The 23880-nt window shown below is 39.0% G+C and overlaps 2 protein-coding genes across 4 annotated transcripts in view; one reads left to right on the forward strand and one right to left on the reverse strand.

Moving 5' to 3' along the window:
* The window catches only part of LOC128263722 (uncharacterized), a 57023-nt gene extending 38920 nt beyond the window's left edge, over window positions 1–18103 (reverse strand). Inside the window, exon 1 of one of the 2 annotated variants that reach the window (XM_052998821.1) lies at window positions 18024–18103. The gene's annotated coding sequence lies outside the window, so the exon portion shown is untranslated. Of the gene's footprint in view, window positions 1–17922; window positions 17989–18023 lie in introns of those variants that run through there. The other variant, XM_052998822.1, reaches the window with a different exon arrangement.
* Window positions 18104–21251: 3148 nt separating this feature from the next.
* On the forward strand, window positions 21252–23615 carry LOC128263720 (methyltransferase-like protein 25B). 2 transcript variants are annotated; one of them, XM_052998814.1, is made up of 3 exons: window positions 21252–21392; window positions 21449–22683; window positions 23369–23615. In XM_052998814.1, exons 1-3 carry the CDS (start codon window positions 21326–21328, stop codon window positions 23522–23524), a joined length of 1458 nt encoding a protein of 485 aa, XP_052854774.1. In that variant the 5' UTR covers window positions 21252–21325; the 3' UTR covers window positions 23525–23615. The 2 variants fall into 2 exon arrangements, with proteins under 2 accessions (XP_052854774.1, XP_052854775.1); XM_052998815.1 differs by having other exon boundaries at window positions 21267–21396.
* Window positions 23616–23880: the final 265 nt, after the last annotated feature.

Here is a 23880-nt window from a genome sequence, read left to right on the forward strand (position 1 = left end):
CCTAAAAAGAAAAAAACACAAAAATCAATGCTCCCTCCAACAAAATAGATATTAACGCAACACGAAATACATTTTTAAAATTCGTAAATTTAATATTTTTCATCTGCTTATGATTTATCCATTTATGTTGGCCTATGATAGCCTATGGTGACCACCCGCTCCATTAATTTCTGCTGCATTTCCACATATAAATATATGAGTGCTTTTCCGCGCTTTTCATATTATCGAATGACATTTCTCCATTTAATTACATTTATTGCTTAAATCCGCAGACTTGGCCAAAATGCAGCTCCATCTCCGAAAAATCCCAGTATCGCAAGTAAAAATAATCTAAATTCTTAAAAATATCTGAATCACAACCGAATTTACTACTCGCAAAAGCGAGTTGTGGGGACTTTTTTCGTCTCTTTCTAGCACATGTTCCTCTTATGGAAGAAAAATCCGCTGAATCGGAATTGGATTGTTGAAGCATAAAAGAGTTGTAGCGAAAAAGTCGGAGCGACCCATTCAAAAAGGCACCCGCTGTTGCAAAAGCAGCTGAATGGTCTACGAAATGAGAAAAATAGAGCACAAAATTTAATTTTTCGGTCGATAAAATGGATATCAACGCAAAACTAAATAAAATTTTAACATTCGCAAGTAGAAAGATTTTCTTAAGTGATTTATCCACCGATGTTGGCTTTTGATAAATTACCATTCATGGTAACTACTCCCTAATCCATTCATTCTAGTTCGGTTTCCGCGCTAATTATAGGTAGCCCAGCTTGTCAATACCGCTAACAAACATTTGTTCATTAATTTACATTCAAACGCATTTCCTTAAAATCAGCTGACTGAAATCTATATCGTTCTCAGAAAAACGTTAAAGAGACAAGTAAATTTTAAATGTATACGGGCGGATAACCCGTCAATCTTAGTTTTTGCTAAGAAAAATTATTTGTTGCTATTGATTGTTTATTAAGTCCGAATACAGGATAATATTGAATGCATTAGCTTATGAATTCTGTTTTTAAATGTGGAGGAAAATTTGTTTAAAGGTTAGATACTACAGTTTTTTTCCTGTTTTTTACATATTACATATTTTTAAACTATATAGTAATTTTTGTTTTGTGATTTTTGTTTTATATAATTTATATGGACTATTTGCTCAGTATTTGTCGTATTAGAAGTCTTATAAAAGTATTTTGAGATGTTGCGATGGAATCTAGCTGACAGAATTATTGAGTAATAACCTGAACTGTATGTAATTAGAACATAAATCGGAAATGTTAAGCCAGTCTTCAGATGGCTTGAAATCTAATTGACAATTATAGTTTTTAATAGAGTTGATTCCAAATATTTCGTTGCATGGAATGGCACATTGTAAATCTACAAATAAATATGGGTGTATTTCAATTAAAGTTAATCTCTTGGATTTTTTATTTTCTTGATTTTTTCTCTGTTTTGTAACGACCTGATTTCGTCTTTCTCGTTCGCTACGTAAACGTGCGGCTAGCTCAGAGAGTCCGTAGATTCGTCCCAACAAATTTATGGTACGTAATTTCACACAACCAAATCGAACACAGAATTCAAATGACATTTTCTTATAATAATTATTGCACTTCTCAATCCTGCTGAATGCTGCGACAACGGCTGCTTCCTGGCGCGTCAACACCTGGTTCAACGCCGGGTTTCACTCCTGATTAGCACCTGGCTCACCGCCTGGTCTCACGCCGTGCTCATCACCTGGTTTAATACCGGGTTCACTTGCGTGTATTTCTCAACAAGGATCCTCGGTGTCCTCGCACACCGAACCGTACTGTTCGTGTCCCGATCGGCCCGGTATCACTTGCGGGATCTCGCTTGCGCGCACTCACTCACTTTCTGTCCTGCGCCACACTTGCGTCGCGCTGTTGCTAGGCGCGCCTGAACGGTATTCCTTCGTCCTACTTCTTGTGACTCCTTCTTTGTTGCTAAGCGCATCCGCTTCACTGCTTTTTGTGGGTAGTTTTATAACTCCTCACATCTCCCCCTTTCTTTGGAGATTGAAAAAAGCCCGATTCCTTCCTGTTATTCTCTCACCTTTTGAATTCTATTGGTTTCCTCGCCAATTTCTGCCGATTTCGCGCGCTCCATTATGGTGGCGCTATACCAAAAATATGGAATGTGTGGTAAGTTTTCTAAGCTTTCTCACCATCCATCTTCCGATAACAGATAATCTGAACAGCTGTGGCTCATCAAAACATAAACAAAGATGGTTAACCTGTTGACTTTTTGACTCCGAGCCACAGCTGTTTAGATTATCTGTTATCGGAAGAAGGATGGTGGATGTGCTCTGTGCATCAAAAAAACAAAACTATCGCATAAATTATTCCGTCAAAGCCAATCAAGTTTTGACGGCGGACTAACTGGGAAATTTTTGGAACGGCAAAACCTTACGGACCTTCCATTCAACGGATGGTGGAAGGTGGATGGATCTCTGTGACGGTGGAACTTACGTTCCAAACCGCACACTTCTAGCCGATATTTAGCCGAAGTGTTTTAGGTGCAACTCTAATGTCTTGAATTAACATGGCGGCCATCTTTGTTTCTGTATACCAGAGGCGTGTTCGAAAGAGATGGGCGGCTTGTATAGTAGTTCTCTTCTAGTTCTTGTTCTCAATTGCCCGATTTAAAATAGTGTCGGTTTTTAACATAAGATACGTGAAGTTGGCTGCGATCAGTACCGATATATAACATTTTGCAGAGTTGCCAGATTGGCAACTTTATAACAGCTGACTATTTTATTACATAATGAAGTTATACAAACTAATACATATAGTCAGTGACTTATCCTACTACAACTCGGCCATCCTGACCGGTTGATCACCTGATCAACATTAGATTTTTTACCAATAGTTGGAAGATAATTTATTTGCTTAAATAAGCTGGATACGCTTCTACTCGCAACCGATTTTATGGTAAAAGACAAGTAAGGTTTTAAGGATTAGAAAAAAGAGCCAAACAATTATTTCATATCTTTTTATTAAAAATAAAAATATATTTTTCAAAATTTATTATTTAATTTGTTTGTTTGTAGGTTTATTAAGTTTTTGTTATTTATAATTGTGGTTGCCCCTAGTACGTAATCTAGTGACAGTAGGACGCTTAACCAACACTTGAATTGGTTTAACTCGGAGAAAATCATGCATATGAGGGCCAAAAACACAGCGATGCTCACTGGTCGAATGCACAGGTCGGGTTTATATACACAATTTCAGAGTTAAAAATAGATTGCATTGCTTAGGTTCTTACAGAGTCAACATATTTGTCTCCCACGTGGGAATTTATAGGCTAGAGTTAGTAAAAATAGAATCCGGATTTTGAAGGTAAACCAGGCAGAGCTAACAACTTGCACTCCTCCCCCGCTACATTTCAGCGTTCCTTAGACAGCGTGATTGGCCTGGATATGGAGCCGCAGGCCTCCGCCTATTTAGACGACATAATCGTCATCGGGGCTAGCTTGGAAGATCACATGGCTAATCTCTGTCAGGTCTTTAAACGACTCAGAGAAGCCAACTTGCGTATTAACCAAAAAAAAATGCGTTTTCTTCTAGCAAAAACTTACGTACCTAGGACATGTCATTAGTAATCAAGGCATTGACACAGACTCAGAAAAGGTGCGAAATCTCAGCCCGCCAGAAAATATCCGGGAACTAAAATGCTGTTTAAGGATTGCCAGCTATTACCGGAGATTTGTTCCTAACTTTGCATCAGTGGTCCAACCAATGACTAACCTTCTAAGAAACATTTTAAACATTTTTATACGATTTCTTTCATATATAAGGTCAAGTAAAACGTAATCCATTAGTGACTTTAGTGATCTGTATGAGTCCTATATAATTTTAGTAGGTGGCGTTAGAAATTTGAGCTTTCGTACTATAAAAGCTTCTTCGAAAATGTTTGTGATCGCTAACACAAACGCCTTGAGAGCTCGAAAAAAATGGAGACCTGCAAAGAAAAAATTCGCTATATTTAAAAATTTTTTTGACAAAAAAAACATTTTGGACCGAATTTCGATCGGCGAATCGCTGCTGAATCACAACAAAACCGACCACTTTTTGAAGCAGAATGTGACTGGTGATGAAAAGTGGGTCACTTACGACAACGTGAGGGGAAAACGGTCGTGGTCGAAGAAGGGTGAGCCGGCCCAGACGGTGGGTAAGCTGGGATTGACGGCCAGAAAGGTTTTGCTGTGTGTTTGGTGGGGTTGGCAAGGAATTATCTAATATGAGCTGAATGAACCGTCTGAATGAAGCGATTGCCCAAAAGCGCCCCGCTTTGGACAACGCTAGACCGCACACGTTGATAGCGAAGCTCCTAGAGCATGCATGGGAAGTTTTCTTGCATCCACCTTACAGCCCGGACATCGCACCAAGTTACTACCATCTTTTCCAATCAATGTTGAACGATTTGGATAGTGTAAAATAAGCTACAAGAGAGGATTGTGAAAACCGAATGGCTCAGTTTTTAAGAAATAGGGACGAAGGATTTTATGAGAGGGGTATCCTGAAATTACCATCAAAATTGTAGAAAAAAATTGTGCTTATATGAAATAAATCAATTAATTTTAAGCATTAAAAAAAGTCTTGAATTTCATGTACAAATAATGGATTACTTTTTACTTGACCTTATATTTGGAACATGTATCCAAGAAATTTAAAATTAAATGGACACAAATCTTTCGTTAATTACACTAGTTTACAGTCAAAAATACGTGAATTCCACTAAAATTTATTGGAAATTCGAAATTCGAAATTCTTGTGGATTTTTAAAGTTAGGTCTTTTAGTTTTTTTTGGCCGTTAAGCACAAAATTTGAATAACATCTTAGTAGGCTTATGTTCTGTAAACTGTTAAGAGTGTTTTCGGATAAAAAAAGAAGCATATCCCAATAGAAATAAGCCTAACAAATATATATATTTTGTATATTCGTAAAGTTCAATTACGATTTAGCAAAAGCACCAAAGAGTGTGGAGACAATCATAAAACAACGGGAATTTAAGGACAATGTATAAAAGTTAATTTTTTTTATGCAAACTTTGATTTTGATTTTGCTGGTTAAAGTTGTTATTGGTTTCTCGAACGATAGTCTCTCATCATCACTAGAATGCTACATCGAAGGTTACCGTTTCAACGTAAACACCGATCTCTTAGTTTTTTAATGGCTGGACCATATAGAGAACCCCACAGGAAGAATAGCTAGATGGGCGTTAGAGTTCCAGAAATACCAATACAACGTCCAGTATCGCCGAGGGAAATACAACGTAGTCGCCGACGCTCTGTCTCGACAGCCGCTAGAAAGACTCCAGCAGGTCACGCAACGCAAACTACAGGACATCAAAAATAACCCACACACGTCATCGAAAACGTGTTACTTGTCTTCTTGGATGCGTTCACTAAATGGATTGAACTGATCCCTCTACGCTAAGCAACCTCGGCGTCTCTGATTCGAGCCTTTTGTGAGCGAGTACTCGGAAGTGGCACCCAAATTACCAGCAACGCGTTTCGAACTTTTCTCAAGCATACCACCGAAAGGGCGAACCGCACGATCAAGACGATGATCTTGCAGTACCTAGGCGACCAGCAGAATACATGGGACACTCTCATTCCAGAAATTACACTTTAATTGAACTCCAGTGTCTCCGACTCGACGGGATGTAGCCCGGAGTTCCTGCTACAAGGCAGAGATCAGCGGCTACCCAAACCTTGGTACAATCAAGTCGCACCGGGAACGGGAACCGTGCCACAGACGGCCACTCAGAAAGCCTACCTCTTACGAGAAATTTACAGCATCGTATAGAGAGCCAGCAAAGATGCCCGACTTTAAGATTAATTTGCATATACAAAAATATATATTTTCATATCCTAAGCTAGATACGCCCTAATTATAAATATTCTGCAGGAAGCTACCGTGGACCAAGTCATTTTTGACCTTTGCAGCGACAGCGACAGTGACGCCACTCTGCCACAAGTTCCGTCACCAAAGCCCCAAAATCCGCGCCTGCGCCGCGGGACGGGATGCCCACAGCGTACGCAGGCAAATCCACCACGTGCCAGGTCATCTAGGGAGTCGGACGCAGCTCACGAACGCGCAAATGCCAGACCTCTTCAACACGGTGAGGGGATTTCTCACCCTCGTCGTCCTGCCGCACCACGCTATTCCCCATCCCCAGTGGCATATGTTGCGAATGACACGCGACGTCGAGCAATGACGGCTACGGGGGTGATTTGCCTTGTTACTGCGACGACCCACGCAATGCCCCATCCCCGGAAGCATTCGTTCTGGAGGCCAGCGACGACAGCGACGGTCCTCAGGCTGACGATGAGGGAGCCAGTGGCGGACGCGACACGCCGAGCGACGACGGAACCGGCTACGAAGGCGTTCCGCATCGCTACTTCGAGAATATCGAAAGATACGCTATCCGACACAGCCACTGGACGCAGTTTCTACAGGTCCATTACACCTCGTGCTGGATACGGATGCCCTTTCGACCGACGGAGGATTCCACTGTGGAACTCATAATCTCGCCGGAACCCAACCTCGCTCTTATGGGCCCCGACCCGAGTGAAGACGAGGCGGCTGTTGACCTGACAATTCTACCGTGCGCCACTTTCAGCGCTACGCTGCCCACTGGGCATTCACCCACCGGTCTGGCGAATCAGTCAGAGCGCGTACACTCCGCTCCTGACGCCGCCCTGGCCTTGACGGCACCCACGCCGATTTCAACCAGCTACCCGCTACCATCAGAATGCTCCAGTGCAAAGCTCTGATCGATTGCTGGACGACATCCGCCTAGACCTTCCGGAGAAGTGGTCCTGCGACACGCCTGATGGGAGTATCCCCACCGGCAGAAATTGTTCAAGTCCGAGGGCTGCAGGCCAAGTCCAGACAGCGGTACCGACTTCAACGCCCCGAGGGAAGCTACCGGGTCACCTTCCACACAAACGGCACCATTAGGATTCTTTTCGACCCCCCGAAGTAGGAAGGGTGTGACGCATCGTTCCACGACGCACACAAGTTTAATTTAGTTATGTTAGGTTATTGATATAAGAGAAACATCCATTGAGTATTTTTGTTGTTATACTAGTTCTAAGGGCGCCTGTGAAACCAACATACGTCAATGAGGTTTAAATCTAAGCTTAAGAGTTGCCATTTACTTCGCGCCATGACCAACGTCACCAGATCGCAAGACCTTGCCAGATTGCGACGCTGTCAAACCGCCACGTTGACAGACCACTATCTATAGTCATAGTGGGTACTCGATACTTGAAGTGGTGGCAACCTAAAAAGAATCGATGACCACGAACGATCACTTTCGTTCGCTCTTTTGGTTCCCGGTTCGAAAAGAAAAAATCACGTGGCTTAGACACAAACGTGGGGTACAGCCTGCGTGGCTTAAACATTTAAGAACTCTGTGCAGCTGCAGGGAAACAAGCCAGGTTAAGTGAGAATAAAGTGAATCCTTATGTTTTAACCCCCGAAACACCAGTGTATTAAGAAATACGTATTGCGTAGTTATCTAGAAAAATAACTTTAATCTTTCCTGAACCGGTTGTAAGTATCCCTCAGGCGTAGCTACGACTAATCCTGGTTAATCCAGAGAACGTTGGAGTGCCCCTGTTAGACACATCCCCGATCTCCATTTGTCGCCCGAACAGGGACTTGTAGGGTAAAATCCTAGGAAAATAACCCCTCGTAGAACAGGAAAAAATTTGGAAAAAAAAAAATCCGGTTTCGGAGCACCGAAAAATTGGCAGAGAACTTAATAACTCTAAAAATAAAACCTCGATTTTCAGTCTACCGATAGATATAAATGAAAAACACACACACAGACCAATAGCTACGGTCTAACTTTGTGACAGATTTTTGCTATTTGTGGGCGGTAGAGTGGTCGTGGCTCCGTTTTAAAATAAACTTGAAATAAAATTACTGGAATCTGCATCCCAAATCTCTAGCTTTTATATTTTCATTAGGACGGACTGACAAACACATGGCTAGATCGACTCAGCTATTGATCCTGATCAAGTATATATTTAACTCGCTTGGTTGTTTATTGACGTGTTAATATGATTTACTTTTGGAAAATATATTGTGTAGGCTTTAAATAAAAGAATTCTGTTTTTAAAGTTAACTTAGCAAAGGCCTATTGCAATGTACACTATAATCAATGAAGAACAGGTTTTAGGGTTAGGTTTTAGCGTAGAAGTAGTAGTAGTATTAGAAGTAGTAAAAAGATGGTAAGGGTGATGTTGTTGGTCCTGACAACTATATATACTTTATAGGGTCGGAAACGCTTTGTTACGTCGGTGTATTAGTGCTCAGTCCAAAGGACTTGGGCCGAGGGAGTTGCGTCCTGGGTAGGCACGCTGGGTGCCTAGACCACCGGGTCTTTTGTATTTGTATATGTATTTTATTATAAAATTTCATCCTAGCGCTACAAGTTTGGAACTTATAAGTTAATGCGCTAGTCACTAAGAGTTGCAAATATTTAATTGTTACATTATACTTAAAACTAATTTTTATAAAAACTTACCAAAGTCGCCTTCTATTTTTACTTTAATTTACGTAATAGTATTTTTAAGGTGTGTGAATAATTTTATCTTGAATTGCGTGGCACTGCTAATAATTTTAAGATTGTTGATTCCATGATCGAAAAGCAATAATTAAAAATTGTCTTTCGGATGTCAGTGATCTAGGTCGTATGCAAGTAAGATTGTTTGCTCTTCTAGAGGATGTAAACTTAAGTTTTTCGAAAAGATGCGAAGGTTCTTTTTGGAAAATTATTTTTTGCAGAAAAATTAAGATTCGCATCTATATCCATTAATTTAGCGAGATATCGAATATTTTCTGCGAAAATTCGGATACGTGATCTCTATGTGGTTGTTTGAATATATACCTGGCTATGCAATTAAATAGAACTTTAATTTTGTTCTTACTGGTAGTGTCACAGTTTCAAAAAACTTCTACTCCATAAAATAGCGCTGGGACAATGCAGGTTTTAGCTATTAGTAAACGTATATGGGTGGGCAGGCAATTTTTAGTTACGGCTAATGTCCTTATTATGCCATATGTTTTCCCTACAGACTTTGTAATATGATCATTCCAGGTTAGAGTTCTGTTGAATGTAAAACTTAAGTTTACAGCTGTATCAACGTACTCAAGTGGCGTGCTTTTCATACTCAGTGGCTGCAAATTGTTAAAAATTATCTTTCTTTTACTTATGACAAGACATTTTGATGTTGATGGGTTGATCCCAAGTCCATTGTTGCCGGCGCACTCATTTACACCTTCAAGTTCTCTGTTACAAACAAAAGGACGACTCACATACATTTGGACATCATCAGCATACAAGTGTACATTACATTCAGATAACGCATTGGGAAGGTCATTAACATATAAGGTAAACAATAAGTGCACCACGATTAACATTTTCATATGAAGACGAAACGCTAGACAGTAAAAAAGATTGACAACGATTTTGTAGGAACGAAAACATAAGTTTGACAGAAGTTTTAGAAAGCATAAACATATTACGTAGTTTTGCACAAAGGACATTTTGGTTTACTGTATCGAAGGCCTTACTTAACATTGCTTTCGTCTATCTGTTCCCTTAGGTCGTCTGCAATTTTTAAAGTAGCTGAGGTACAGCTTCTGTTTTTCCTAAAACCAGACTGATTGTTATTAAGCAGTGCATTGTCGGACATAAATTTATTAATATGATCAGCCATGAGATTTTCAAATACCTTTGATAGGTATGTTAAAATGGAGATGGGTCTGTACTCATTATTTAATTTGGAAATCGGAATTATTTTTGCCGTTTTCCAACAGTCAGTGCAGTATTAAAGGTATACTTTATGTATAGAAGGATCTTTGGCAGCAGTATTTTTATAAATTTGGGGTTTATGTTGTCAGACTTAGTGGCGTCACTCTTAATTCTTAGTAAACTCTGAAGGACATAAAACTGGTTAACTCACATAAACCTAAATCTAACATCACAGACAGTTTCAGGTACAATTCGTGGGTTCAGATATTTATTTTCAGTGATTTCAGGTACTGTGCAGTTTAAGAACTTTTTATTAAGTTCATTAACATTTATGTCTTGCTCAACTTTGCGTATTCACAAGTTTTTAATTATTTTGCATGTCTGAGTAGTGGAAGATGCGTTTTTGAATTTGCGGGAATAGAAAAGCGTAAGCTTAAGGGGTCCTTTGATGTTTCTTTGAAACCATGGTTTTTCAGAAAAACGAATAACTTCGCTACGGACAGGTAATAGACAGTTATATAAATAACAAATGTGTTGTAAAACTTGTTCCTCTACTTCGGAAAGGGAATAAATATTATTTCAATTGCACGAATTAAAGGTGGAATCCAAAAGGTCATAGTTGATATTACTAAAGTCCCTAAAAACTATTGGATGGTCAAGGTATTGTAGGTCAAGTGCATAAGTCAAGAACCTGAGGTCATGTTTTGAAAAGAATGGGACAATAGTTTGTCATGTGTAGCTACTCTGTCTGTATCAGACACAAAAAATAAATTCAAAAGCGAGTTGCGGGTTTTGGTAAAATGCGTAGGGGACACGAAGTTGACCAACTGCATCACCACCTCTGCGAGGTGGGACTTCCTTAAAATATCGCTATTAAAATCGTCTGTTATAATGACGTCTGAATAATTTAATGACACGTTAGGGAGGATATTTAAAAATTCATCAATCCGGCAGTTAGGTCGGTATATATTAGCAGTTTATCAGCATTTCTTTGGCATCTAATTTTTATAAATAAGTATTCTATTGGACTACTGGTTGAATGCTTACATACAAACGTGGAACTTAACTTTTTACTCACATATATTGCAACCCCACCCTAATGACTATCACGATCAGAGCGATGCAAATTATAACCATTGCATTCAACTAAAACATTACATAAATAAGGAACAAACCAAGTTTCAGACACACATATAACATCGACGCTCGAATTGATTAAGAGGTATCTAAATTCTTCAATTTTTTGTGTGAAGCTTTGGGCATTTATATGACACACATTAAGACCAGCTCTCTTCTTACCGAGAACCCTTATCATCACATGGCTATTTGATCGATTTGGATTTATGTTTATGTTATTGCTGCCACCCATTTTAAATTATTTAATTGATAACGCAATCGCCTCCCCTCCTTTCTCTGTTAGGCGCATTTGCCTCTTGAGATGCATCGCCCACTTAAAGATTTCGTATTTTGGTTTGGTCAGCTGTTTGTTTATATATATGTTGAAGCTTTGTTATTATTTTCCGACATTGTAATAGCGCAGCGAGTTTCGGTTTCACACGCACGAAATCCTAAACGCAACTACCAGCGTCATCGCTTCTTCTTTCTGTGCTTACCACCGAACCACACTCGGCGACAGCGACACAACGCTGTCGCCCCGCTAAAACGGTTCTTCTTAAGCGACAACCCGAAGACAACCAAACAAAGCACCGTTAGAGGCTGATGCAATATTACTATAATGATGAAATTAGTCTTCTGCAATTTTCCATTACCAAAAATGCTTTGTTACCATTCAATCATCTTATAAAAGTTTATTTTAATATAACTTGTTATATTTTTACATTATTTCATTATTAACTCTTAAAAACAACTGTACTTTCTCTTTCAACAGTTTATTTTTACATTATTTCAGTACTGTCTCTTTCAACAGTTTATTTTTACATTATTTCAGTACTGTCTCATTCAACAGTGTCTTTTTCAACTACTTCATTACTGTCTCTCTCAACAGTTTCTGATTCAACTTTCTTATTACTGTCTCTTACAACAGTTTCTGTTTCAATTAAATTATTTAAATCCTTATTACAACTTTCAAATTCAACTGGAATTTGAGCATTTGGCATTTTTCTTATGTCATCATGAGCATATTTTTATATTTTCTTTTATTTGTCAAAGACCTGAGCTTATATCTATCCCCCTCTAACAATTCAGTTAATTGAAACGGCCCCCTAAACTTTGGACTTAACTTTGTTTGATGCCTATCTTCATTTTTTAACAATACGAAATCACCAACCTTGCATCCAACGATTTTAGCCTTTTTTTTATCAAATTGCTCCTTGTTATATGTTGCTGCAGCTGAAATATTTTGACCTGCGCGTGTTCTTATTTCTGCCAAGTCGACCTCTTCTTGTTCAACGGGCTAGCCACCTTGCCGATAAACAATTCCAAGGGGCTTGCTTTTGTCACTCGACTAACCGTACAGTTCAAGGCTAATTGAACTTCTCCTAATGCATCTTGCCAAGATCGATTGCTAGTTTCAACGGCCGTTAACAAGTGCTTTAAGCTGCTCATAATGCGTTCAACTTGACCATTGCACCTGTCGCAATCAAATGCAAATTAATTTTTTGTTGTGAACAAAACTCACTAAATCTAGTGCTGGCGAAACATCTGCCCTGATCCGCTATTATGCGATTTGGTACTCCAAACAGAAAAATAGCCGACGTGACAGCATTTATGCAATTTTCAGCATTAATTTTAAGCGTGTGGGTTAAATAAACAAATTTAGTGAAAGCGTCCACCTGAACAATGATATATTCCTTCTGATCAGACTTGCCACTCAACTTCCCAGTTATGTCGATGTGAATGGTGTGCCAATGTGTTTTTACTTTTTGGTATTGGATTAAGACTTACTTGAAGTTTACCCGAAGAAAACTTTGATATTTTACGTGTAATGCAGTTATTAACAAATATACTTGGACAAATTATGGAACCAGTAATAGTCATAGGCCTTATTCAAATTCTTCTCCCATCCCAAATGCATGATGGACTCATGAATTTGATTTATTACGGACCGTCTAAATGGTCGAGAAACAATTGATAAGGTTCGCTGAATTTTTCGATACAGTATTCCTGATCTCAATTCGTAAGTTTTAGCAATGTCCTCAGCAAGAGAATTTTCTTTCAATTTATTTACAATATTCACTATTCACAGAATCTTGACGCTGTTCGGCCAAAAGCCAATTGTCAGATATTTCCGCCAAATTTACTTGTTTTTCTAGAGTTTTGCAAGTCAATTCTGCTAAAGGCGGATTTCTTGAAAAGAAGTCAACATGAGACATTCTTTTGCCTTCTTTATATTGTATGTCAAATGAAAAGGACTGTAAATACGCCCACCATCTTTTGCACCCTGGGACATAGATCGTTATTAGTTCTTGATGCTTTAAGTGAGTTACAAACAGAGAAAACAAAAAAAATTTCTACCCAATAGATAATGGCGAAAATGTTTTATAGACAAAACAAGAGTTTCTAGATCATAAGAATGATACCGTGATTCAGCCGGAGAAGCAGCCTTACTCAAATATATAATGACATGAGACTTGTTGTTGATTTTGTGTAACAAGATGGCATCGTATCCCCGAGAACTTGTATCAGTATGCAACTGAATTGGATGGTTCGGATCAAAAATTACTAAAACTGGCTTTTGTGTATGGATAAAATCAACTTTTTGTTTAATTTCTTCATGTTCCGATCTCCAAACCAAATCATTCTTCTCCGAAGTCAAAAAATAAAACGGTTTCATAAAACAGGAAAATCCTTGCATAAATTGCCTGAAGTAAGACGCTAGTCCAATAAATTGGCGTAAAGCAGAGACTGTCTTAGGAGGTGGCAAGGTAGTTAACGCTGTAATTTTAAGCAAATCCGGGCGGATTTCACCTGCACTCACTTCATACCCCAGATATTGAACTGTTTACTTGAGAAAAGAACATTTTTTTAAAATTGAATGAGAATCCAGCCTCAGTGAGACAATTAAGAGAAATTGGCAACTTTTCCAAAGCCTCCCTTTTTGTTGCAGCAGCCACCATTACGTCATCCAAACGACAACAAACGTATTTGCAAGGTCTCCAAGTGCTTGGATGACTGTGCGCTGAAATACTGAAGGTGCGTTTCTGAGCCCAAAAGGCATTGCCAAAAATTCATATTGCCCGTCTGGGGTGACAAATGCTGTACACTCAACCGATTCTTTGTGCATGGGAATTTGATAATACCCACTTGCCATGTCTAAACAAGTAAAATATTTTGCTCCATAAAGTCTGGCTATCTGATCTGATATAAGTGGCAAGGGATATCTATCTGCGACTGTATTAATCAACACACAAACGATGAGTAACTGAGCAACTTGGCTTTATGATTTTACGTTGTAATATTTCCTTAATCTTGTCTCGTACCAATTCTCTTTCATTTGGGCTAAGCCTATATGGTCTTCTTTGAACAATTTTTCTTGGGTCTACTAATTTAATTTTCATTTTACCCGAACTAACTCTAGTCGAAAAAATTCCATTAATCATTATCATTCTTCAAATACTCATTGTCCAAAACATGAAACAATATTTCAATACAGTGTTGGTTTATTTTTACGTTGCTAAGTATTTGTAATGTGCTACATATGCCGCCACTACCAAAACCCTTCAACATCACTACATTGTTAATTCTTTTACCAACTAATTTGACACTTATCTTCTGTTTTATCAATGAGCATTCTGATCCAGAATCGAAAGTTGTTATGAACGTCTCGCCTTGATGAACCATCTCTACTTTGGGCTCAACCACTTCGCCTAGCTCCACTCTTTTCATCATGTGCGTATCCTTGTGTTTATCAATCTTGAACTTACTGCAATGTGTTGAAATATGGCCAAGTTCACCACACTTTGCTGCTGTTAAGCTCGACATTCCATCATTGTGTGGCCTAATTTTCCACAAAAATTGCACTTGATTGTTGAAAGTTTTTGACACTTTATGTCAGTTGAAGATATTTCCTCTTGCAAAATTTTCTTTCTTTTGTTGACCGTGAATGCTTTAAGCTCGATTTGCAATTCACTTCTGGTGTGCATATTTGAAGTAAAGGTTAGGCGCTGCAATCTGTTATCAACGTGAGCCATCTTGGCAAGCGTCACCAAAACTGCAATTTCCTCCACATTCATGTCACGCCATTTTGTGAGAAGAGACGTCATCATTCGGCTAGCATAATTGGAGAGACATTCGCCATCGGTCGGACAATTAGCTAACATTGACAGAAACATAGCCGCTGGCTATGAAAAGTTCTTTAAATTCGTCCCAAGCTATGTCAGGATAACATGTTTGTGCAAGCCACTGCGACGCAATACCTTCCAACGATGCACTCAAGGCCATCACCAACGCGCTGCCTTTTACGGTATTTTCTGAGAAAATTATGTTAACTGTAGAGCACCATGCGGATGCGTCAGCGCCATTAAGATCCGCGTTGAGTGTTGGCAGAACAATTGTTTTTTTATTTGATGTTTCAGGTGTCGATGATTGAACAGCTTTAATAAGCTCGATCAAATTTTTATTATGCATTTACATTCAAATTCGCCATGGTCCATCTGATTCATTAGGCAGCGAGCCAGATCCCACTTCTGATGTTGAAGCATTGTTATTATTTTCCGACATTGCAATAGCGCAGCGAATTTCGGTTTCACAGGCACGAAATCGTAAACGCAACTACCAACGTCATCGCTTCTTCTTTCTGTGCTTACCACCGAACCACACTCGGCGACAGCGACACAACGCTGTCGCCCCGCTAAAACGGTACTTCTTAAGCGACAACACGAAGACAACCAAACAAAGCACCGTTAGAGGGTGATGCAATATTACTATAATGATGAAATTAGTCTTCTGAAATATTCCAGAGACTGTATACCCATACACTCATACCAACATCCACACACTCTTAGTGTGCGCCGACATATATAAACGCTGGCGAGTCTAGGCTGATGAGCTTTAAGCTCAGTTGCATTTTATTTCCTCTTCGGTATGCCTTGATCGCACGCAGCAGTGTCGCTTTATCGTGCACGTGTTCCATTTTAAAATTTATAATTGGATCCGCTACTGGAAGGGTCGATTTTCGCGGTCGCATTCAAAAGATCGAGCGTTTTTTAGGCAGCGGGGTCAGTTTGAGAGAGAAGCACAGTGCGTGGAAAAGTGCTTTCACATTTTCCCCCTGGACTTGTGGGACCCCATGCTAACGCAAGTCACAGCCGACTTCAGACTCCGCCTGTGCGTTGCAGGACGCCACCCACTTTTCCACTAATAGCCTAATTCCATTGCCGCATTAGTGGACTTTTTAAATGTGCCTGATTCCATTGGCGCATTAGCATTTAGCTAATGCTACTCCGACATGTCAGTGGCACGAGCAGCTGATCTGGGTTTGTTTACTTTTGCATTTTGGCAAATCCAAAAGAAATTAATCAATATTAATGAACATGAGTGAGTTTACTAAACTCTGTAATGCTCAGCAGGACATCTATAATGCGACCGAGGCGTTTGCCAACTTGGACGACAAGGAAGAGAAGCTGATTACGTTGTTATGACGGGTTGGCAATGGAGACCACCACAGTTTCCAAAAAGGGCTAGGATCCCCGTATATGTGGGAGTTATTTTATGCCAGAGATCCAGCAGTAATGCATTGTGGTACTGCGAGCAGAATTTGCAGCGTGTGCTTTAGTTTTCAGTCATTTTTATACAAAATAGATTTTATATTCAAAAGACATCAAAAATTGCGCCAACCTTGCATATAGAAAACAGCTGTAGTAGTGGTGGCATGAACAAAATATCGTTCAACATCGATATTTCCCGGTATTTTGTCTAAAAATGTTCGGGGCGAAAGGTTTTTAATCGCATTTAAAAATCGCATTTATTTTAAATGCGGCATTTAGCCTTATGGGATTCCCTGAGTAAATAAATGCGCATTAGGCTAAATGCGTTTTAATGCGCCAATGGAATCAGGATATAACTCTTCAACACGCTGATCATGGCAGTTTTTGGATATTTTCGCCTCCAGCTCCTGGACCCGCTGCGTCAACATCCCCATCTCTCTCAACTTGGTCTCCAATTGAGTAACTCGCAGAGAAAGTTTGTTGCAGTCAGCTGTTTTAAACTTAAATTTCCTCCAGACTGCCGGTTATACGTGCCTCACCCTCCTTTAGCTCGGAAAATCTGAGGTCGATCGTGTGAAGCAATTGAACATCTTAATCCGGGCTCCCTTCAGATCGGAGTGAGTTTCCTTCATTAGTCGCTTTGCTGTTGAAGACATAATTATGTTGGCGACGAGAGTTTTTCGGTTGAGTGTTTTCATGTGTTGAGTGTTTCATTTCTGTGCTCCTGTGTTATGCTATGCACTGTTTCTTTACGGATTTGTTGTTGCACTTAAAATTGTGGATTTTTTAAGAAGCGAATTTTTATAGCTTAAAACCGATTTATTCCTGGTTTTATGTGTTTTACTCTTGTTATGCTGCTGCAGTCAGCAGTTTTTAGTGTTTTTAAGCCGAGTTTAAGGTGTTTTTCGGTGTTTAAAGCGGAGCTTGACAAAAGTGCGACTATTTCTTTCTTTTAATTGCAAAGTCTTATCAAAATTCTTATTACGTAGTCCCTTTTTTAAAACTCTTAGCCTTCACTCGACTTTTATTGTATGACTTCTTTTTATAATCTTGAACTTGTTTTTGGTGAGTCGCCGCTTTCCTTATCTGTGTTACACTATCTGATTTTGAATTTTCATTTATATCTTCTAGCCTTTCCTTGAGTTCATCGATTATCTTTTCTTTTGCTCTACATCAAAAAGCATCTTACTCAAAAGTTGTCTTATACTTTTATGCAAAGTATTATTGAGAGCTTCGCGATTATTAAGAATTCGAATTTTCCTAGTGGAGTATCGAATGACGTATATTTGACAGATTCTTCATTTACAAAAACATGAAAATATCCATTTTTTAGGTCTAACTTTGAAAATACTCTTTTTCCAACTAATTTATTTAATAAATCATCTATGAAATCAATGATTTCATCGTTTGTAAAGGCAATGTTCAGTATTTCGGTTTCAAAATCGTCGATTTCTAGTGGCATTTGTACATTTACCGTCTTTTGTTCTTTATTAATCGTTTCATCTGTCTTTTTATTGACTTGTTTCATATTTGTTTGTTCTATTGATTCACTATCTTGTCTTATAACTGTCTTACCTGTTGTTTTACTGTCTCGTCTCATAACTGTTTGACCTGTTTTGTCCCATAACTATTTGACCTGTTGTTTCACTGTTTTGTCCCGTAACTACCTTTTGGCTTAAAAATAGTACCAAATTCTTTCCAAATAATAATGACAATTGAATTTTCAGGTATCAAACCTTAACAGGCATTCCTTTATATGAATGACCTAATTGTCATCGGTTGTTCAGAAAAGCATATGATTAAAAACCTCACAAACGTTTTTTATTTATGCAGGAAACACAACCTTAAGTTGCATACAGAAAAGTGCACAATTTGCAGACACTAAGTTACTTTCCTTGGACATATGTGTGCTGACAAGGGTATTCTACCAGACAACAAGAAATATGAGGTCATAGAAAAATACCCGGTCCCAACGGACGCAGATAGCGCTAGAAGATTTGTTGCATTCTGCAATAATTAGAGAAGATTCATTAAAATTTTTTCCAAATTTTTCACGACACATAAAGCGATTATGCAAAAAGAATGTAAAATTCGATCTGACAGATCAATGTCAAAAAGCCTTCGAGTACATAAAAATACAACTGATGAAACCAACATTATTATAATATCCCGACTTTAATAAAAAATTTTGCATAACAACGGATGCAAGTAAACAAGAATGCGGAGCCGTTCTAACACAAGAAAATAATGGAACGCATCTACCAGTAGCATACGCATCACGTTCATTCATAGCCATTTGCCCTACTATTTCATTATGATTCTTAACGACTGCTTGCTCTGCTTTTAAAATTTGAGTTGACTATTCTAAAACATTTTCATTTATATTATCATCCATACACTCAATATTATGATTGACCTCAGCGCTACGCAATGTCAGATTCTAAGTAGGCTGCTTTGGGTTATGTTTTATGTTAAAATACCTTAAATAATTATTTTCAGCATTTCCCCTTCTTTCCTCACATTGAGCAAGATTCTGGCTCCCTTGTTTGCTTTCGACAAACCTTGGCGATGTGTCCTCAGGCGTTGCAGTTACCGCAGCGAAATCCTCAGTTGTTGCTTCGGTTTGCAGTCATCTCCTTCGAAACAGACTAGGCTTGCTCAAACGGATACCAGCAAACGCACGAAGAATTTGCATCGGATCTGTGAAACACTGGATCCGGGCTTGATCACGCAAATTCTGTGCTGGTATTCGTCAAGCTCGATGTTGATGCTGCTTGCCAACATCGTCTTGGTTTCAACGTACACCGCGAATTTTTCGGTATGGTGCCTCTTCAAGTTTTCAAATTTGCGCCGTGCTTCTGCTTTAGAAAGTTTATGGCCGAATGCCAAAATCAGTTGATCCAACAGATTTTCTACTGGCTCGATGAGCGCGTTGCATTTGAGTGCAACCAACGCTGGGCGATGCCCTTCAGTTTGGACACAATCACGCACACTGCATCCAGGTTGTACATTTCAGCAAATTTTTTGTACTTGCTGAGTCCAAATGCTTGCGCACGACGATCCATCATAGTCCATGATGATTTCTTTGGCGAAAGAAAGTGAAATGTTTGTCGACTGAAGCCCTTTGTTTACATCTGTCATTTGTCGTTGCTCAACACCCTTGTTGACATCGATATCAGCGCCACTTATCGACACATTTATCGGTGTTTGGTATTTTTTCGCCAACTGCTTCGTTGAAGTTTTCGCCGACCGCTGTTTGCTTGACTTTTTGGACCACTGCTTGGTTGAAGAAGCGGCGTTTACTTGTGCAAGATTGTTCTAGCCTCGATCTCATCGGATATTTGTTGTAGCGACAATACTCCTTTGGCGACATCAAACCACTCGTCTTCACCTGGCCTTGAAGCCGCTGCTGGAATCAGCTCCGACCTAGGATCAGCATCCTCAACGAAGGAATTCTCCCCCATTTCGTCATCCAGAGCCAACTCCTGGAGTAGATCAGCATTGTGTTCGCTTTCAGTGTCCTCCAGTAATGGTGTTTGTTTGTTTCAGCCGTACTGCGAGTTCTGCCTTGTTGTCGCTGGCTGGCAAGATCAGCGCCGCTGATTGGCTGCGATCAGTACCGATATTTAACATTTTGCAGAGTTGCCAGATTTGCAACTATATAACAGCTGATTGTTCTATTACATAATGGAAATATACAAACTAATACATATAGTCAGTGACTTATCCTACTTTTCTTGGGAGGTTAACGCTCCCACAGGCATCAATTTGAATACAAGGTATATATACGCAAATATATAAAAGTTCAGATAACCATTTAACTACTAAGCCAAAGCATTTAAATAAAATAAAAGCCGGAAAAATTACTTCTAAAAAAGTTTGATTTAGTTAAAGACCCCCTCAAAAAATTCTGCATATGTCACTGTGACTTTTGATGGATGGTGGATGGCGGATGGTGGAAGGCAGCTCTGTGGGAACACCAATTCGTAATCCATCAAAAATCCCAGCCGTTTCGCTTATATGGGTTCCGGGGGACTGGTCTTTTAGGGTTTGCATCAAATAGCGAGCATATTTGGGCCGGGCAGCAATTCCATAAAATTGAACCGTGGCGGAGATTTCTGACTTTGACTATGGCAATCCTCAACGAGCTACCCGCAATAAAATTTGTGGCGCAGAGTTCCATCCACCATCCATATGCGGGTGGGTCCGTAAGGTTCTACCGCGCCAAAAATTTCTCAGTTAGTCCTAGATGGACACTTAACGTTCCTTACCGCTCGTTTCTTGTCTTTACCTAGCCGATGTATTTTTCGTGCAGACCTAAAACCGTGACGCGAAAAAATTTGAATTTTCACGTCCACCATCTAAATATCTGTGAACCAGAGGGGTAGTTGAAATAGGGGGTGTGGGAGGTTGACGTTCTCCCAGTCAGACATTTATATACAGTATATATGTAAGCCATAATTTAAACATTCAGATTGCTTTATATACTTTATTTCAGCAATTCATTAAATATGAGAGAGGAGAATTCGTTTTTTTAACCAAAAATTAAAAATTATTGTAATTTCAAAAATTGAAAAGTGATTGTTGGGGCTGTTTTTGGATGGAGGTCGTGGAATGCGAATGTTGGCTCTGTCGAAACACGGGTTTCACATCTTCTAAAAATCCCAGCCGTTTCACTTGGATGGGCTCTGTGGGACTGGGCTATAAAAGGCAAAGGAACTGAGAACATAAGCAATTTATATCTATAAAAAGTGGGTGGGCAGCAGAGTTACAAATTTCACTAGAATTTGCTTATTCCACCGCAACTTACCTACATATGTAAATCATTTTAGTATTTATAAAAGAAAAGATTTGGTATATAGGGCTTGTTCGCATGGATGACAGCCACGAGACCTGAACTAGAATTCTGTGGCGGAAACGCTGGTACCCAGTACTTAATATTTAGTTTGTATAAGATATCTTTTAGTTAGGTAACGCAAATTTAATTGTATCTATTTTAGATATGTCAATGCCTAGCTCTTTTCGAGATTCAGAGACTTATTTTGACACCGTAATAGAATTTCTATGCTCATACTCGTGGATTTATCGCGAAGCCAATGTAGCTTGTATACCATCTATTAACATTATGCCGCTTGAATTCAAAAAATATTTTCTGGAAATATCTAATGAAAAACTTAACGCATTTCCTTATATACACGAAAATATAAGCGATTACCCATCAGAGCTTTGTAGTTTCAGACAACAATTGTCCATTTTAACGCCAAACCTTAATTCGCCTAAAACTTTCGACGTAATGAGGAATAATAGAAACCACAAGGGGCTGTCGACAAAGAAAACACAGGAAATCAAACAACTTGCAGCTCACATACACGACCATTGTGCAAATACGCAAGTGTTAGTTGACTTGGGAGCAGGTTTGGGTTACCTAAGCCATGCCCTGTACGGACTTAAACCTGATTGCCTTATACTAGGCTTGGAAGCCGATATGGCACGCGTGGAGCAGGCTCGTCAAAGATGTCTTCGTTGCTTGCCACCGGATGCCATAAACTCAATTCGATATTTGCAAAAATTCGTTAGCTTTGACTCCGGATCTTATATAGATGAGCAGACATCAGAACTTGCTAGGAATAACGGTTCTTTAGATCGTAAAACAATTTCAATAATTGGCTTGCATGCCTGTGGGGATTTAAGCATAAATGCAATGCACTTATTTTTAAAAATGCCCCGAGTTCAGTGCCTTCACATAATGCCCTGCTGCTACCACAAGCTTGAAGTCGTTAATCATGGCAGAGACAGCGATGCAAAATCATTTACTAACTTTCCGCTTAGCGCTGCGTTAGGAAAGTCTGTAAAAAAAAGCTTTAAAAACCCATTCTTAAACAGACCGTTTCTAAGACTGGCGTGCCAACGTTCCACTTCTAACTGGTGGCGAGATTGCACCGAAGGCGCACATAAGGAACACGGATACCGCATGTACATGCGAGCGCTAGCTGAGGCTATCCTTAACTCAACAGAATTTGTAAAGCCAAGGAAAAGTCGATTCCCAGTGGCCAGCTACCCAATAGACTTTTTTGAAATAAAGAGAAGGTTTCAGCTATTTTCAAAAGAATCTGGTGCGTCGGTGGAATGGCAGCCTTCCCACGAAAATATGTTTTTTGAGATAAGCACTATGTATACCGACCAAGAGGGTTCTATGCTGGTGGAAGGCTTAACATGCTTGCAAGCAGCAATGCAGGTAAGTTTTCGGAATATTATAAATGAGCTTTTTTTACCCTTGCAGAGGGTATAATTTCAGTGAGAGGAGACATCTCCGAACATATAAAGTAGATATATTCATGATCACTAGGGGAGTAGTTCTAGCCATGTCCGTCTGTCATTTTGTCCGTTTCTACGCAAACTAGTCTCAGTTTTTTTAGCTATGTATCTGCAAAAAACTTTCCCAAAAGTGGTCTTTCTGTTGCTGGTAGGCTGGTACATAAGTCAAATCGAGCTGTTTTAAATTTGTTTTTGTTATTCGAGATGTAATGGTTAAATAATTTAGAATAACAGTATAATTCATATTCATATAGCTTCCATGGAAACAATCACAATTTTAATAAAAAGACATTTTTAAAATAATTTAACTTCTCTATTTTTGAATTTTTTTTTAATTGTTTTGGAAATATTATTAATTTGATAGTTCAGATTTACGATTTTATTTTAATTTAAACCGGAAAACGATAAGCCATAGAAACGATAGAATAATTAAGCTGAAAATCACCATAGCTTATATGTTTTTAAACATATACGCATATAAACCGAAAATTTCAAGAATTTAATTTTGCCAATAGCTGCAAGGGTATATAAACTTCGGCTTGTCGAATATTTGCTTCCTTACTTGTTTATAATGATAACTGTTATACCTTTTTGCCTTCCCATAGAAACTATGTGAAAACGTAGTGTTATTTGACCGTCTGTGTTTCTTGAAGGAAGCGGCAGAAAACCAGAAGCTTACTGTTCAGGTGCGATATGAGACATTGTTTGATGAGAAGATATCGCCACGATGCCAGGTTCTGTTTGCAGAAAAGTTGTTTTGAAGCTGTCTTAAACTTTAGTTAACTTGTTTCTTTTGGTACTGGTGGTTTTTTTTAACGGCTTTACGCAAACTAAATAAATATATATATTATATTCTCTGCATTGAGTTGCTTACATGTTGGGCTAAGGACGGATGGCCCTATATATAAACCTCACTTAATGCAGACAACATTAATTGAAATAATTCAAACCGAAAATATTGCATGAAGAGGCCATAGTTGCTCTTGACTCGAATGCGATAAATACAACTTTTTGAACTGATCAAATATAATATAACATGAATATACTTCCTATAGTCGTACGGTGAGTATTACAGATTTAGAAAATACTCAACTCAAGAGATAAGACTAAATTGGTA

The sequence above is a fragment of the Drosophila gunungcola genome, unplaced genomic scaffold (assembly GCF_025200985.1).
Source record: "Drosophila gunungcola strain Sukarami unplaced genomic scaffold, Dgunungcola_SK_2 000016F, whole genome shotgun sequence".
Lineage (NCBI taxonomy): Eukaryota > Metazoa > Arthropoda > Insecta > Diptera > Drosophilidae > Drosophila > Drosophila gunungcola.